Genomic DNA, 14,109 nt, shown 5'->3' on the forward strand with positions numbered 1-14,109 from the left:
TTTTGCTACAATGCTTGCTAAGGTCATAAACTTCACTTTTTCCCCCCCTATTTTCTATTAGGTGATTGCATGTGAACAGCAATTGGATACCACTTATGATGCCAGGTGTGACACATGGTCCCTGGGGATCACAGCCATCGAGCTAGGGGATGGAGATCCTCCACTGGCCGACCTGCATCCTATGAGAGCACTCTTCAAAATACCAAGGTGAGAGGGTGAACTTGGGGTACAGTATCTGTAGCCTGTCTTTCTTCCCCAAGCCAGTGGTGCTCATCATGGAAATATTCAACATATTTCAGCAAGTTTGGAGCACAGTGGCCTGGAATATCATTCTGCCTATTCTGAGACACTGTGTTTATTCAATGGTTTCATTTTCCTGGTCTAAGTAAGATCTTTCTCTTGACACTCAGTGTGTTTTCCTTTTTGGAGGATTTGATGTCAGAAAATAGCAGTTCCTTTCACTCTTGATCCACTCCCAAATTTGTCGGGAAGGCCCTGGGCCATAGTCAGTGCAACAGTGATTTGCTTTGCTTTACTCTATCAATCCAGTAATTTTTTACTACTTGCTAAGACGTCTCTTTGGAAGTTTAAAATGATATTACTAATAAAATTATAAACAGATTTGACTGATAAAATAGTAACGATTTTGAACTTGTTAATATTTTGAACATATTAACATAGAACAGTAACTTTAGAATAATCTCTTTGGAGCCACGAAAGCACTTTCCTATCTACGTAGACCCCTCCCCTTCAGTGTGTATATTGACAAATTTTCCCCTTTTTATCGTATTACTAATTAAACACTATTTTATACATGTTTTGGTTAGTTCCTAGATATTGCCAAAACCTGATTTGAAAAGACTGCCTGTTTTTAATACAAATATGTTACCTTTTGAGGGCTATCTTAAAGACTGTGCCTGGTACCATAATTCTAATGGAGTGTACACCCAGGGCCTGTGATGAAAGGGGTCTAGGGCAGGGTAGTAGGGTAGTATGTTATATAGCTTGTTACCACTCTCCATTAAACAAATCTTGTCACCCTAGTGCCTATAGCATGTAGAATTATATATGCAAAGCCCTGGGGCGCAGTTCTCCAGTCCTAAAGAAATAATGCCAGTATGTCGTATTCATGTCTAAATGGGTCCATTTGGGACATTTGGCATGTATTTAAATTAGTAGAAGACCAAAGAATTCGAGTGTGTTTTTAATTTTATCTTTGACCTTCCTGTCTGATATACATGTTCTGAATTATAATGCCTTATCATCCTTTACGTAACAATGTGAATGTAAATCTCGGGGCTAACTTACTTGTAAAATATACTGCTTATTCGGTAAGAGGGGAAACAAGATTACAAAAAAGAACAGAAAACCGGCTCTCTGCCAAGTCTAAGCCATTTCATTAAATTTGAGGAAAACAGAAAAAAAAAATCTATGTTTCCTAACTCCTACTGTCATTCAGTGTATAAGAAGCACTGTACTTCCTGAGCCATTTTAATTATGGTTTAAACTACCAAGGTTGTTAGCCGGATGTTATTACTCTTGGTAATGACACCAGATGGAGGAGGAATGACACCACCATTCGTGTTTATTGCACCTGTGAGCAAGGAGAATGTAGGAAACTACATTCTCTTCCTTATTTCTCCTTACTTCTGCCACCATGTCAGAGTATATCTCTGACATGAAGTTCTTAGAATACTAACTGTAGAAATAATTGGGGGGGAAAAGGGATCTGAAAAGCTACCTTGTTCTGAGTGTTCTCAAATCATCGAAACTTTGTTATACTCAAAGCAAGCCAATAAATCTCTTAGAAGGGAAATTTTCAGGAGGACGAGAAGCAAAGCAAGACCATCAGAGAAAAGAATTACTTCTTTTAATGTGCAAATCAGCAGTCTTCAAATGGCCCTAAGAATTGTACAATGAGCCCTAGGCGTGATCTAGGGTAGATGAGTGGCTGCACTTTTCTTTAATGAGCCTGTACAAACTGTACACTAATTTCATTATAAGCTATTTTAGGAGTAATGCAGAACTGAAGACAAAGTGTTTCCATTCTACTAATGAAAACAAAGAGCTGTTAGAATTAGCATAAGGCAGTACTTCAGCAAGTTCAGCCATCATGGTTGATCAATGCTGCTTGATTACAGAGTTAGATCAGCCTCATTTCCAAGTGATGTGCCTTTGTATTCCTGAACATGCCAAAAACAAAAAGATTTGTTTGGCCTGAAAATAAGAGAAACTAATAACAAAATCTTTTAAGTGGCATTCAGAGCTTTATAGCTAATCATATTTTCCAGTTCCTTACTTTTGTAACCTTGTTTCCAGAAGCAACAGAACAACTCCTAAAGGCATCCTATTAATGCCCCTCTCTGCCACAGTCTCCCTCGTATTCTGAACAGCACACCTTTGAGGTTACCTCTCTGTACCCTGGATATTCCTCAGAGGCTTCTGCAGGACTCAGAGTTAAAAAAAAAATCTCTGGTATTCATTGTTTCTATTCTGCCAAGTTATTGATGTTTCCCCATAGGGCTCTCAGGTAAAAGCAGAAAGACTCCTTAAAAGAAAAAAATTTATCAGTTAGAAAAATTGGGTCATCTATTAAGTGCATTCAGAGAAACAAGCTGTCATTTTATATAAAGAATGATTAATAACTAATTATCTGTCTTTGAATTGGAAAATTGTGGCCCTGCTTGATGATGCCTGGCAGAACCTCTGACTGCAGTAATGCATTAGTCTGTCCAGCTCTGATTGTGCACTGACTGACCAATGTGCACAATCCAACCTTGGTTCTTATTTTTCTAGGAATCCACCCCCCCATCTAAGGCAGCCGGAGATATGGTCAGCAGAATTCAATGACTTCATTAGCAAGTGAGTAACAACAGAGTCTTTCTTTAAAAATTGTTTTCAACATTTATTTTTTTTTTGAGAAAGAGAGATAGAGTGTGAGTGGGGGAGGGGCAGAGAGAGAGGGAGACACAGGATCAAACCAGGCTCCAGGCTGAGCTGTCATCACAGTGCCCAATGTGGGGGCTCGAACTCAATGGACTGTATGATCATGACCTGAGTGGAAGTTGGATGCTTAACCCACTGAGCCACCCAGGTGCCCCAACAATAGAGTCTTAAAAAAAATGAGAGAGAGAAAGATACCATCTTGCTAGAACTTTGAAATGTGCCTTTTACAACCATTCTTCCATGCTTCTGAATCTCCTCCTTATGTCTTATCTATTGAATAGCCCCAGTAGTTTCTATTATTTTCTTCAAAACCAAAGACGTTTCTTCTGAATGTTCAGTGAATTCATTATTGCTCTAATAATGATCTTAGGGTCACGTTTCTTTGCTTAACCATAGCTATGCTCCTGAAGTTGCATTGTCCGTTTACACATCCTTCTGTCCACCTGCCTTTTGCAAGCTGTGCCCTTAGCATCTTCCACACACTCAACCCAACCATCATCTATGCAATCGGCTTTTTAACCTTTCGTTTATCTGCACCTCTCATTCTTGTCACCATCAGAGAATTTTCATTGCAATCAATGAATCAGATAATTGTACAGGTAAAATGCTTATGTATTTGAAATTTAGCAAACATTATTTATTTGGAAATTCAGTTAAAAGTTTTTAAATGTTTGTTTATCTTTGACACAGAGAGAGACAGAGTGTGAGTGGGGGAGGGGCAGAGAGAGAGGGAGACGCAGAATGTGAGGCAGGCTCCAGGCTCTGAACAGTCAGCACAGAGCCCGATGTGGGACTTGAACTCATGAACTGCGAGATCATGACCTGAGCCGAAGCTGGACGCTTAACTGACTGAGCCACGCAGTGCCCCTCAGTGAACATCTTTAATTTGACAAATATTTAGCACAAGTGCAGCACCTTCGGACAGTTGACTTGAAGATATGGGTGAATGATTTCTAAATATCTGCCCCACAAACCTGTTTTCACAGTCTTACTATGTTTTCACCATAAATTAATAATAATAATAATAGTAGTAGTAGTAGTAGTAGTAACAGTAGTAATAATAAGGTAAGGGATGACGCAGTTTGTAATTGGAAGAGAGAGGACATTAAGAGTAGGTGTGTTACATCATCAACAATAATAGCCAAACTGTGGAGGGAGCCCAAGTGTCCAGTGACTGATGAATGGATAAAGAAAATGTGGTGTGTGTGTGTGTGTGTGTGCATGCACATATATATACACATACAACAAATATTACTCAGCCATGAAAATGAAATCTTGCCATTTGCAACAACATGGATGGAGCTAGAGTGTATTATGCTAAGAAAAATAAGTCAGTCAGAGAAAGACAAATCTTACATAATTCACTCATGTATGGAATCGAAGAAACAAAACAGATGAACATATGCCGGGGGAGAAAAAAAGAAAGAGGCAAACAAACCATGAAGACTCTTAAAGATAGAGAACAAATAGGGTTGACAGAGGGAGGTGGGCAGGGCACGGGCTAGATGGTTGATGGGTATTAAGGAGGGCACTTACGATGAGCCCTGGGTGTTGTATGTAAGTGATGAATCACTGAACTCTACTCCTGAAACCCATATTGCACTGTATGTTAACTAACTAGAATTTAAATAAAAATTTGAAAAGAAAAAATTAGGTGTGTTAGACAACACTCAGAAAATGTGGAAACGGCAAAGAAAGTAGAGGAACCAGTCATACTCACACATACTACCATCATTGGTTTTTCTACCAAGAATATCTGCTCATTCCTGTAAAGACAAGAGGCTTAGATTTAAGGGTTGTGGAAAATCCAAGGATCGATAGTCCATTTTGTTCCCCAAATTTCACATAAGCCCTTATTATTGAGTATGCACCATACACTACAGAATATGTAATAAACACATCTCTTGGGAGAATCGCTGGTTGCATTGAAGGGTTCCCCATGTCTGCAGTCCTTTCGCATAGCTCCTTGAATGAACTTGTTGATTTTGACATGTTTCACACAATTTCACCTCTGAGAAACATTTCCTGATTTCCTCTAGGCAGCTAGTTAGTATTCTGTCCTGTGTGCTATCACTGTATTTTTTTCTTCTTCCCCTAGGAACATTGCCACTTTTATTTAACTGCCTCTTTAGATGCCTCTCTTCCCAGCTAGACAGTAAGTAACTGCAGGGCACTGAATATGCCGTATTTGTCGTTGTAACGCCAGTGTCCAGCAGAGTGCCTGGTACACATCAGCTATTTGAACATTTTTTAAATATTAAAAAAAGTTTTTTAGAGAGAGAGTGTATAAGCTGGGAAGAGGCACAGAGGGGGAGATTCTTAAGCAGGCTCCACACTCAGGGAGGAGACCAATACGGGGCTCGATCCCACGACCCTGGAATCATGACCTGAGCCGAAATCAGAAGTTGGACACTTGGCTGACTGAATCACCCAGGCGCCCCTCACATCAGCTATTTGATACAGTTTTACTTGAATAAAATAATTTCATATGTGATTCTACTCAATACATTGAACAAGTGCTACACATGTCAGAAATTGATGCATTCTGTTAATGAAACAGAAATGAAAATAAATGAAAACTAAGAGCACTTGTTCTTATTTTCAGACATCATCATCCTTATTCCTTAGCGTATTTTAGCATCCTTGGGAAATATGTTATTGCTTAAGCCCAGGAGAATAAATTGATAATTATCATACCAGGAGGAGTAACAGTACAGATTAGAAACACCACTGCCCAAGTCAAGGCATGGGTGTCTTCTTCTTCTTCTTTCTTTTCCTATATCCCAAGTGTCAGCCCAACTCTGACCAGTTGTCTTGCTCCTCTGAATCTCATGGTTGGAAGGATACTGGAAAGTATACAGCCCAAACCACACACAGAGCATAAATCCTTCTTGAACATGTGCACTGAGTGGCCATCCATCAGTATGTAACCATGTCCACTAAAGGTAATCATACTTCTCAGTGCAGCCCATTCTGTCTGAGAAGCCTTCCTGTTGGAAAGTTCTTTCTTATAGTAACCTGAAATCTGTTTCTCTTTTTAATTTTTTTAAATGTTTTATTTATTTTTGAGAGAAAGAGAGAGAGCGTGAGCACACACGTGCGAGTGGGGGTGGGGCAGAGAGAGAAGAGGACAGAGGATCCGAACCAGGCTCTGTGCTCACAGCAGAGAGCCTCATGCGGGATTTGAACTCACAAACGTGAGCTCATGACCTGAGCCAAAGACGCTTAACCAACTGAACCACCCAGGTGCCCCTGTTTCTCCCTTAATTCCATGAATCGATCCCAGGTTCTTTGTCACTTTTGACCACTGAAAACTGGTCTAATCCCACTTTCAAATATTTGAAGACACCTGTCATGGCTGATTAGATGTCCCCTTTGTTCAAATGTCCCTTTCGTGATGCTATTTCAGGTGTTCTCACTACCTTTATCCTTTCTCATGCTATGATCCCGTTGAACCTACCAAGAGGTGCAGTGTGCCTTAGTAAATCTGCTTCATATACAGCTCTCCAAAAACGTCTACTGGTGTGGAATTTAAACATCTTCAACACATTAGCCTTCTCAAGTAGGTTAGCAGCTTGATTACATAGAAAGAAATAGATCAATTGAGAAGCCTTTAAAAGCATTGTGGGAGGGAAAAGGAAAAGTTTGTTTTAATTTTAGATAACCATTCAAACTGTAATGGCTTCAGTGCTTCCTTCTTTAGCTCCTGGCTTGTAAAGGAGACTTTGCAGCAGAGACCACATTTAATGACCTCTATGCCAGCATGCTTGCTGGAGCACTAGGGAGGAGTGTTTAGTCGCAAGTTGGTATCACTGTAGTGTCATCACTCACGGATGTGTGCACTTTTGTAAACATGCATTCTTCATATTGCAGTTTGACTTTTTTTTTTTGAGGTCTGCTTTGCAGGATGAACATTTGAGAGGAGCCTCGTCCTCTTGTGTTATGATAGTCCTTAGCAAGATGAATAATAATGCCAAAACTCGAACTTATCTAATAATTACATGTTCTGTTTTTGTTTTTGTTTTTGTTTTTTTGCTAGTGCAGGTGCTTGACTAAAGATTATGAAAAGCGTCCAACAGTATCAGATCTTTTACAGCATAAATTCATTACTCAAATTGAGGGCCAAGATGTGATGTTGCAGAAGCAGCTGATGGAATTCATTGATATTCATCAAGGCATGGGAGGCACAGAAAAAGCCAGGTAATCAAGTAATATCTTCATTCCAAACATCTTCTAAAGACTCTGAACAATTTTATAATGCAATAGGTGTTAAGGTGAGAAAAGAACTCATTTAAATTCGTTCTTTGTGGTTGGGAGATAAGGGGGTACTTACATGAAATGTGAATTCACATGTTGAGTTGCATCCCAGTATTGGTAATTGCTGGCAGCATTTTCTAAACAACTTTATCAGAATAAAGAATATAAACTTCAGTAGGTGATTAGTATTGGCATGTATCTTCTTGTGTTTTCTGCTCTTCTGTAAAGTAAGGTATCTTAGATTTGAGATTAAAAAGGAACATAAGCCTTCCAAGACATTCTGATAGTATTATTTCTTGGATCATTTTTTTCAGGCTGAACTATACTCAAAAATCATTTTAAATATTTTCCTACTTCCTATTTGGGTTTCTAATAAGATACTATGTATAGTTTTTATAATATCAGATGTGTTTTTTACTTATTATAGATCGTATGTATGTTTATTTCAGGGATATAGATATAGATTTAAAAGATACAGGGAAGTATATAACAAAATCAATCAGTAAAACATTTTAATCTGTAACCTTTTAGTATCTTATGATGGATATACATTTAAAGAAATTGGAATAGTATTTATATGTGTTCTGTAGCCTGCTTTTTTTTTTCTTTTTAAGCCCCATCGCCTATTTTGCCCATTCCCCACCTCCCCCCCCAACCCCCCCCCCGCCCCCGCCCCATACTCTCTTCCCTCTGGCAACCACCAGTTTGTTCTCTGTATTTATGAGTCTGTTTTTGTTTGTTTGTTTGTTTGTTTTATTTTTTAGATTACACATAATAGGTGAAATGATATGGATTTGTCTCTGTTGGAGGTTTTTTTTTTGTGGAATTTATTTTGAGAGAGATGGAGAGAGCGTGTGTGTGCACTCAGGTGAGGGAGAGGCAAAGAGAGAGGGAGAGAGAATCCAAGGCAGGCTCCACACTATCAGTGCAGAGCCCCACGTGGGGCTCAATCTCATGAACTGTGAGATCACGACCTGAGCTGAAATCAAGAGTTGGACGCCTAACCAGCTGAGCCACCCAGGCATCCCTGGACTTGTTTTAGTTAGCATCATACCTCTAGGCTTATCCATGTTGTTGCAAATGGCAAGGTCTCATTCTTTTTTTATAGCTGAGTAATATTCCATGTGTATGGGGAGATATATATATGTGTGTGTGTGTGTGTGTATATATATATATATTGGGTTGCTTCCGTATCTTACCTTACCTATTATAAATAATGCTGCAGTGAACACAGGGGTGCATACATCTTTTCAAACTAGTGTTTTCATTTTCTTTGGGTAAATACCTAGTAGTGGAATTACTGGATTGTATAGTATAGCCCTTTTAAATTTTTTGAGGAATCTCCATACTGTTTTCCATGGTGGCTGCACCAGTTTACGTTCCCACCAACAGTGCACGAGCATTCCCTTTTTTTGACATCCTCACCAATACTTAATTATTTATCTTTTTATACTAGCCATTCTGACAGGTGTGAGGTGATACCTCATTGTCATTTTGATTTGCATTTCCCTGATGATAAGGGACCTTGACCATCTTTTCATATGTCTGTTGGCCATATGTATATCTTTGCGGAAATGTCTATTCAGGCCTTCTTCCCATTTTTCATCAGATTATTTGTTGCTGTTGGGTTGTAGAAGTTCTTTATGTATTTTGCATATTAACCTCTTATTGGATAGGTCATTTGTGTCGATTTTCTCCCATTCAGTAAGTTGCATTTTCGTTTTGTTGATGGTTTCCTTTGCTGAGCAGAAGCTCTTTATTTTGAAGTAGTCCACATAGTTTATTTCTGCTTTTGTTTTCCTTGCCTGAGGAAACATATCCATAAATATGTTGCTAAGGCCAATGTCCAAGAGTCTACTGCCTATGTTATCTTTTAGTTTTATAGTTTCAGATCTCACATATAGGTCTTTAATTCATCTTGAGTTTATTTTTGTGTATGGTGTGAGAGACTGGTCCAGTTTCATTCTTTTACATGTAGCTGTCCCGCTTTTCCTAGCACCATTGAAGAAACTATCTTTTCCCCATTGTATATTCTTGCCTCCTTTGTTCTAGATTAATTGACCATATACGAGTGGGTTTATTTCTGGACTCTTTATCCTCTTCCACCAATATACATATTGGAACATGCTTGTTTTCACTGAAGAGTGAATATCCATGTCATTAAATCTATGTAATCCTATGACAGATTTTTTTTTAATTGCTGCAGAACATTACCTTGCGTGACTATTCAGTGATTGATTTAAATAATCCCCTATTAGACATTTAGGTTGTTGGTAATTGTTTTTAATTCTAATAAGTAACACTGTAATGAACAGAGTTGTACATGAATCCGTTGTTTCATAAATTCCTAGAGACAGTGCTAAGTCAAAGAGTAGCCTTTTGTAATTTCAGTTTATTCTTGAGAATTCTATTAGTTTCATCTCAGGAATGTATCACTATTTAGGGATAAGTTGGGAGAAGTGAGTAGAAAATAGTACATGACTTAAAAGGGGACATTGTATTAGGACTTTATATTATCTCATGTGATTTACAACAGCCCTGAGTGAAATGTTCTAGAACACCCCATGCCCCATTTTCACAGCTGAGAAGAAATAAGTTAGCATAGGCTAATTAACTTGTACAAGGCTGCCCAGGTAATGAATGGCATAGCAGGGATTCAAATCCTGATCCCAAAGCCCAGGCTTTATTCACATGAGTAAATGGAGTAATGATGGTAGACCTCTCTGGAGGTCGTAGTCCTTGCCTGTATGAGTTTACAGCCTTGCTGGAGAGAGAGCACTCATATATCTGTAATGAAGAAACATTATGTTGTGAGTGGAATGAACTGCAGAAAAGAAGGATGCAGGCATGTAGTTTATGGTGAGGAGGTGGCCATGGGTTCATACATGTCTGTCACTTCTTCTTTGTTGAATCCAGTTCCATAGTTGGCCACAACCCCTTCTTCCCAGAGCAAGCAGACAAATAAGAAACAAAATGAACAGAAATTTAAGTGTACCAACATTGTGCAAGGTGTTCAAGAACTATGTCAAGAACTATAGAGAATTTGAGGTTTTACTTTATTTGCAAGCTAATAAGTTAACCTTCCAGTTTCGTGCATATTGGCAGGAGATATGAGACTCCTGGATCAGAGACAAAGGACTTGATTACTCTTGTTAAGCCAGCAACATGAGTTTTACATTCATGTTCATTGTCCTTGCCCCATAAGTCCTAGGGCTGATGGATGGGTAGGTATATACAGTGGGTTTGCCTCACAGTTTGGGAATCTTGAGCTTGGGAAACACCTCTCCTTGAAGAGGCTAACAAACCTGCCCAAACTTTGTCCTGGAGCAGTCATTATCTTTACCATCCTGTTCAGCAAACCCAACCTCCTTCTGTCCTGTAGAGAGACATTATCTCTAACTTCCAAGACTGTTTACAATACAAGCATCATTGGAAATATAGTCTGGGAAAAAAGCTAATATAGGACATCCAGAAATGTGAGAGACCCATCGAGGATTGTCTCCCAACATCCAAGCATCATAGGAATGGTTGAACTACACAATGTTTAGATTATAAGCACGTTGCTCTAAGTTCCAGAGATCAAAATAAAGAAAAAATTATTGAAAACAACTGTATATTGGGTACTGCTTTAGGCTCAACACTTCTGTTTCTGAGTCACAAAGCTGATTCTTATTTATCCTGTTAAGAATTCAGAATATGGGGGCGCCTGGGTGGCTCAGTCGGTTGAGCGTCCGACTTCGGCTCAGGTCACGATCTCGCGGTCCGTGAGTTCGAGCCCCGCGTCAGGCTCTGGGCTGACGGCTCAGAGCCTGGAGCCTGCTTCCGATTCTGTGTCTCCCTCTCTCTCTGCACCTCCCCCGTTCATGCTCTGTCTCTCTCTGTCTCAAAAATAAATAAATGTTAAAAAAAAATTTTAAAAAGAATTCAGAATATGCTTTGAATATGAAAACTCCTGTCTTACTCAGTTGTAGAAAATTTTCAGTCATTATTCCTTTAAATATTGGTCCTCTCTTATGCTTTTTATTTTCTACTTCTAAGAGATAAATATTGTAATGTCCTAATATACCTTATGTGTCTTATATTTTCTATTTTATCTTTGTCATTCATTTATTCACCCCTCCTGTATTTTGGATAATTTCTTCAAAGTTGTTTTTCAATTCACTAATTCTTAAACTAGGACTAGTCTAGAGTTATCCTATATACTTATTTTTCATGCTGATACTTCTATCAACTGCTGTGTTTTTCATTTCTAGAATTTCTCATCTTTTATAAACATTTATTCTTTATTCATATCTGACTTTTTATATCTGGCTGTTCATATCTAGCTAATATATTTTTCTTTTTTGTGAATGCAGTCCTGTTTCTCTGTAACAGTCTAGACTGTGTAACAGTCTTTTTTTTGATTTGCATTTCAATAAGGGTGAATTGTCCTGATTATTGAGGTCATTTGTTTCCTTAATATTTGGTTTCTTCTGTGGTTTAGAATTTTGGTTTGCTCTCTCATCTTGAATGGGAGAGATTTTGCTCTGCTTTTTCTTTCCTTCTGCATTCTTTACTCCTATTTTGGAGGTTTTGCTTTGCTATATTCTGGCTTCTGAAGCCTTTCTGCCCGATAGGACTTTGAGAATATTGCAGATCTGGCCACAGAGCCAGTAGGAAGTAGACCCCATGGCATCTCAGGCACTTGGCTCCATAAAAGGAAGAAGATGCCGAATTTTTTCAGTGTTTTCTTCCAGGTAAGAGACACCCCCTCCCCACATTCAGTTGCATTCTCTCTACTCAGCCTAGATAAGGGTCTTCACTGCAAGTGGCTTCATTTCAGCCTATAGTTTCTGTCCTCTCACCCAGGGCATATCTGACCTGTTAGGTCCACTGTAATGCTCACCTTGTTTTAAAGAATGTCTTTGTCTTTTTAATTCTACTTAAAAATCTTTTTAAAAAATTTTATCTTTCACAAGTGTACGTTTGGAGGGGGCGGGTGTGGCATTTGAATCATTAATGCACAACACCTTTTTGACCACAGATTTTAGTTCCATGCCATAGGTAGAGGGAATATTTTCCTGCTCTCAACACTTTTATACTAGTTCCAAAGTGTGAGATGTACTGAGACAAACAAAAATAAAAAGAAGAAGGAGGAGGAGGACAAGGGGGAGGGGGAAGAGGGGAGGAGAAGGAGGGGGAGGGGAGAAGGGGGACGGTAGGCTGTGGTACGCCACTGGCAACACCTTGGGAAAAAGTAGTTTTTAAGATCATGCAAAATTATTTGATTTGGTACGGTTTGGTACAGTCCCAACATTGGTAAAATTGATCCAAAATCTGACTGTACCAAATCAACATAGCTAACTCAAAGCTGACATTTTTTGTGCACGATATTCACTTTGGAATTGGATTGATGTATGTATTTGGCTGGATAACTTTTTTAAAAATCACAATTCAGGTTTAAAGAAGATTGTCCTACAATAAATTGAACACAAACTAAGTCCTTTAGTTTCCTGATAATAGTGAGGGGACATTGTTGGAGGCACTGTGGAATGGATACAAGGACTTTCTATGTTAAGTGAAGGCACTCTAATAACTTACTCAACTGTTCTGAGGAGTCAGGGTGTGCATGCCTGCAGCCACTCCTTCTGTGACCTGCTCCAAACCAAGGGAACACATTTTTCACAAGACTTAAATGAACAGTGTTAAGTGCAGGCTGAATCAGTGAGAACTTTTAAATTGTAAGGTATTTTATTTTATTTTTTTAAATTTTTTTTAACGTTTTTATTTATTTTTGAGACAGAGAGAGAGAGACAGAGCATGAACGGGGGAGGGGCAGAGAGAGAGGGAGACACAGAATCGGAAGCAGGCTCCAGGCTCTGAGCCATCAGCCCAGAGCCCGACGCGGGGCTCGAACTCACGGACTGTGAGATCGTGACCTGAGCCGAAGTCGGACGCTTAACCGACTGAGCCACCCAGGCGCCCCTGAATTATAAGGTATTTTAAAAGGAAAGTTTTACTTTTGAATGCAGAATTTCAAAGTACTCAATTGCCTGATTTAATGGGAATAGATGAAAGTCATTTGTAATTGAAATGTACTATTCAGCATTCTTGACTAAAAACAAGCCAATTTAAGAAGAAAAGCAATTGAGTGAAAAATACTGGATGGCTCAGAGAATTGAGGGGAAGGCAGAGCCAGGCTTAGGCTGAAGCAAAGGAAACCTCAAATAGCCTCCCTCAAGAACTGCCTGCTCAGAGGCCACCTCTGATACCCACCCTCCCTACCCCAACATGTCCTGCAGCAACACTGATTTCTTGAATGCCACAACTGCCTCAAAATATTTGTAAACTGACCTTGAGCTCACTCCCTCAAGATTCTAATTCCTTACAAGACCATCTGGTTCCCCATGCTTAGGTCACAGGTCCATGTTGTTGGTGAAAGAATGCGGTGAGAAACACTTGCTTCTCCCTCACTTCCAGCTTTTGTGTATGAGGCAGAATCCTTTCTTGCAACCATCTTGGACTTTCTTCCTACAGAGGAAGGGTATTTTGAGCCTGAGTACATCTCACACTTTGGAACTAGTATAAAAGTGTTGAATGAATATCCATTATGTGCAATATGGAAATAAGTTTCTATAATTCTTTCTTTTATATATCTTGAACATTTACCTAAAAATATTATCTACGGTATAATTTGCATTCCTTGCAAATAAAGGAAAAACCTAGCCCAGCACCTCCTTGAATGATAAATCCCAAATTATAATATCATTTTGTGGTGGCTATATTATTAACATGTTACTCTTAAAAATTTCTTCTGCTGTATATACAAAGCAAAATAACTTTAATATTTTACTTGATACCCTCAATATGCTAGTGGTGATTAATGTGTATAAATTGTTTTGCATATAATTTTATAGAAGCAAAAAG

At 38.9% G+C, this 14,109-nt stretch overlaps 1 protein-coding gene across 8 annotated transcripts in view; it reads left to right on the forward strand.

Annotated features, from left to right (window-relative positions):
* The window catches only part of MYO3A (myosin IIIA), a 241,940-nt gene that overhangs the window by 64,116 nt on the left and 163,715 nt on the right, over positions 1-14,109 (forward strand). For 7 of the 8 annotated variants that reach the window (XM_042945148.1, XM_042945151.1, XM_042945153.1 and 4 more), the window contains exons 7-9: positions 62-207; positions 2,797-2,862; positions 6,991-7,146. In XM_042945148.1, the coding sequence (XP_042801082.1) occupies positions 62-207; positions 2,797-2,862; positions 6,991-7,146 (368 nt within the window). Of the gene's footprint in view, positions 1-61; positions 208-2,796; positions 2,863-5,044; positions 5,102-6,990; positions 7,147-14,109 lie in introns of those variants that run through there. The other variant, XM_042945154.1, reaches the window with a different exon arrangement.

The sequence above is a fragment of the Panthera leo genome, chromosome B4, assembly GCF_018350215.1.
Source record: "Panthera leo isolate Ple1 chromosome B4, P.leo_Ple1_pat1.1, whole genome shotgun sequence".
In the NCBI taxonomy this organism is placed as follows: Eukaryota; Metazoa; Chordata; class Mammalia; order Carnivora; family Felidae; genus Panthera; species Panthera leo.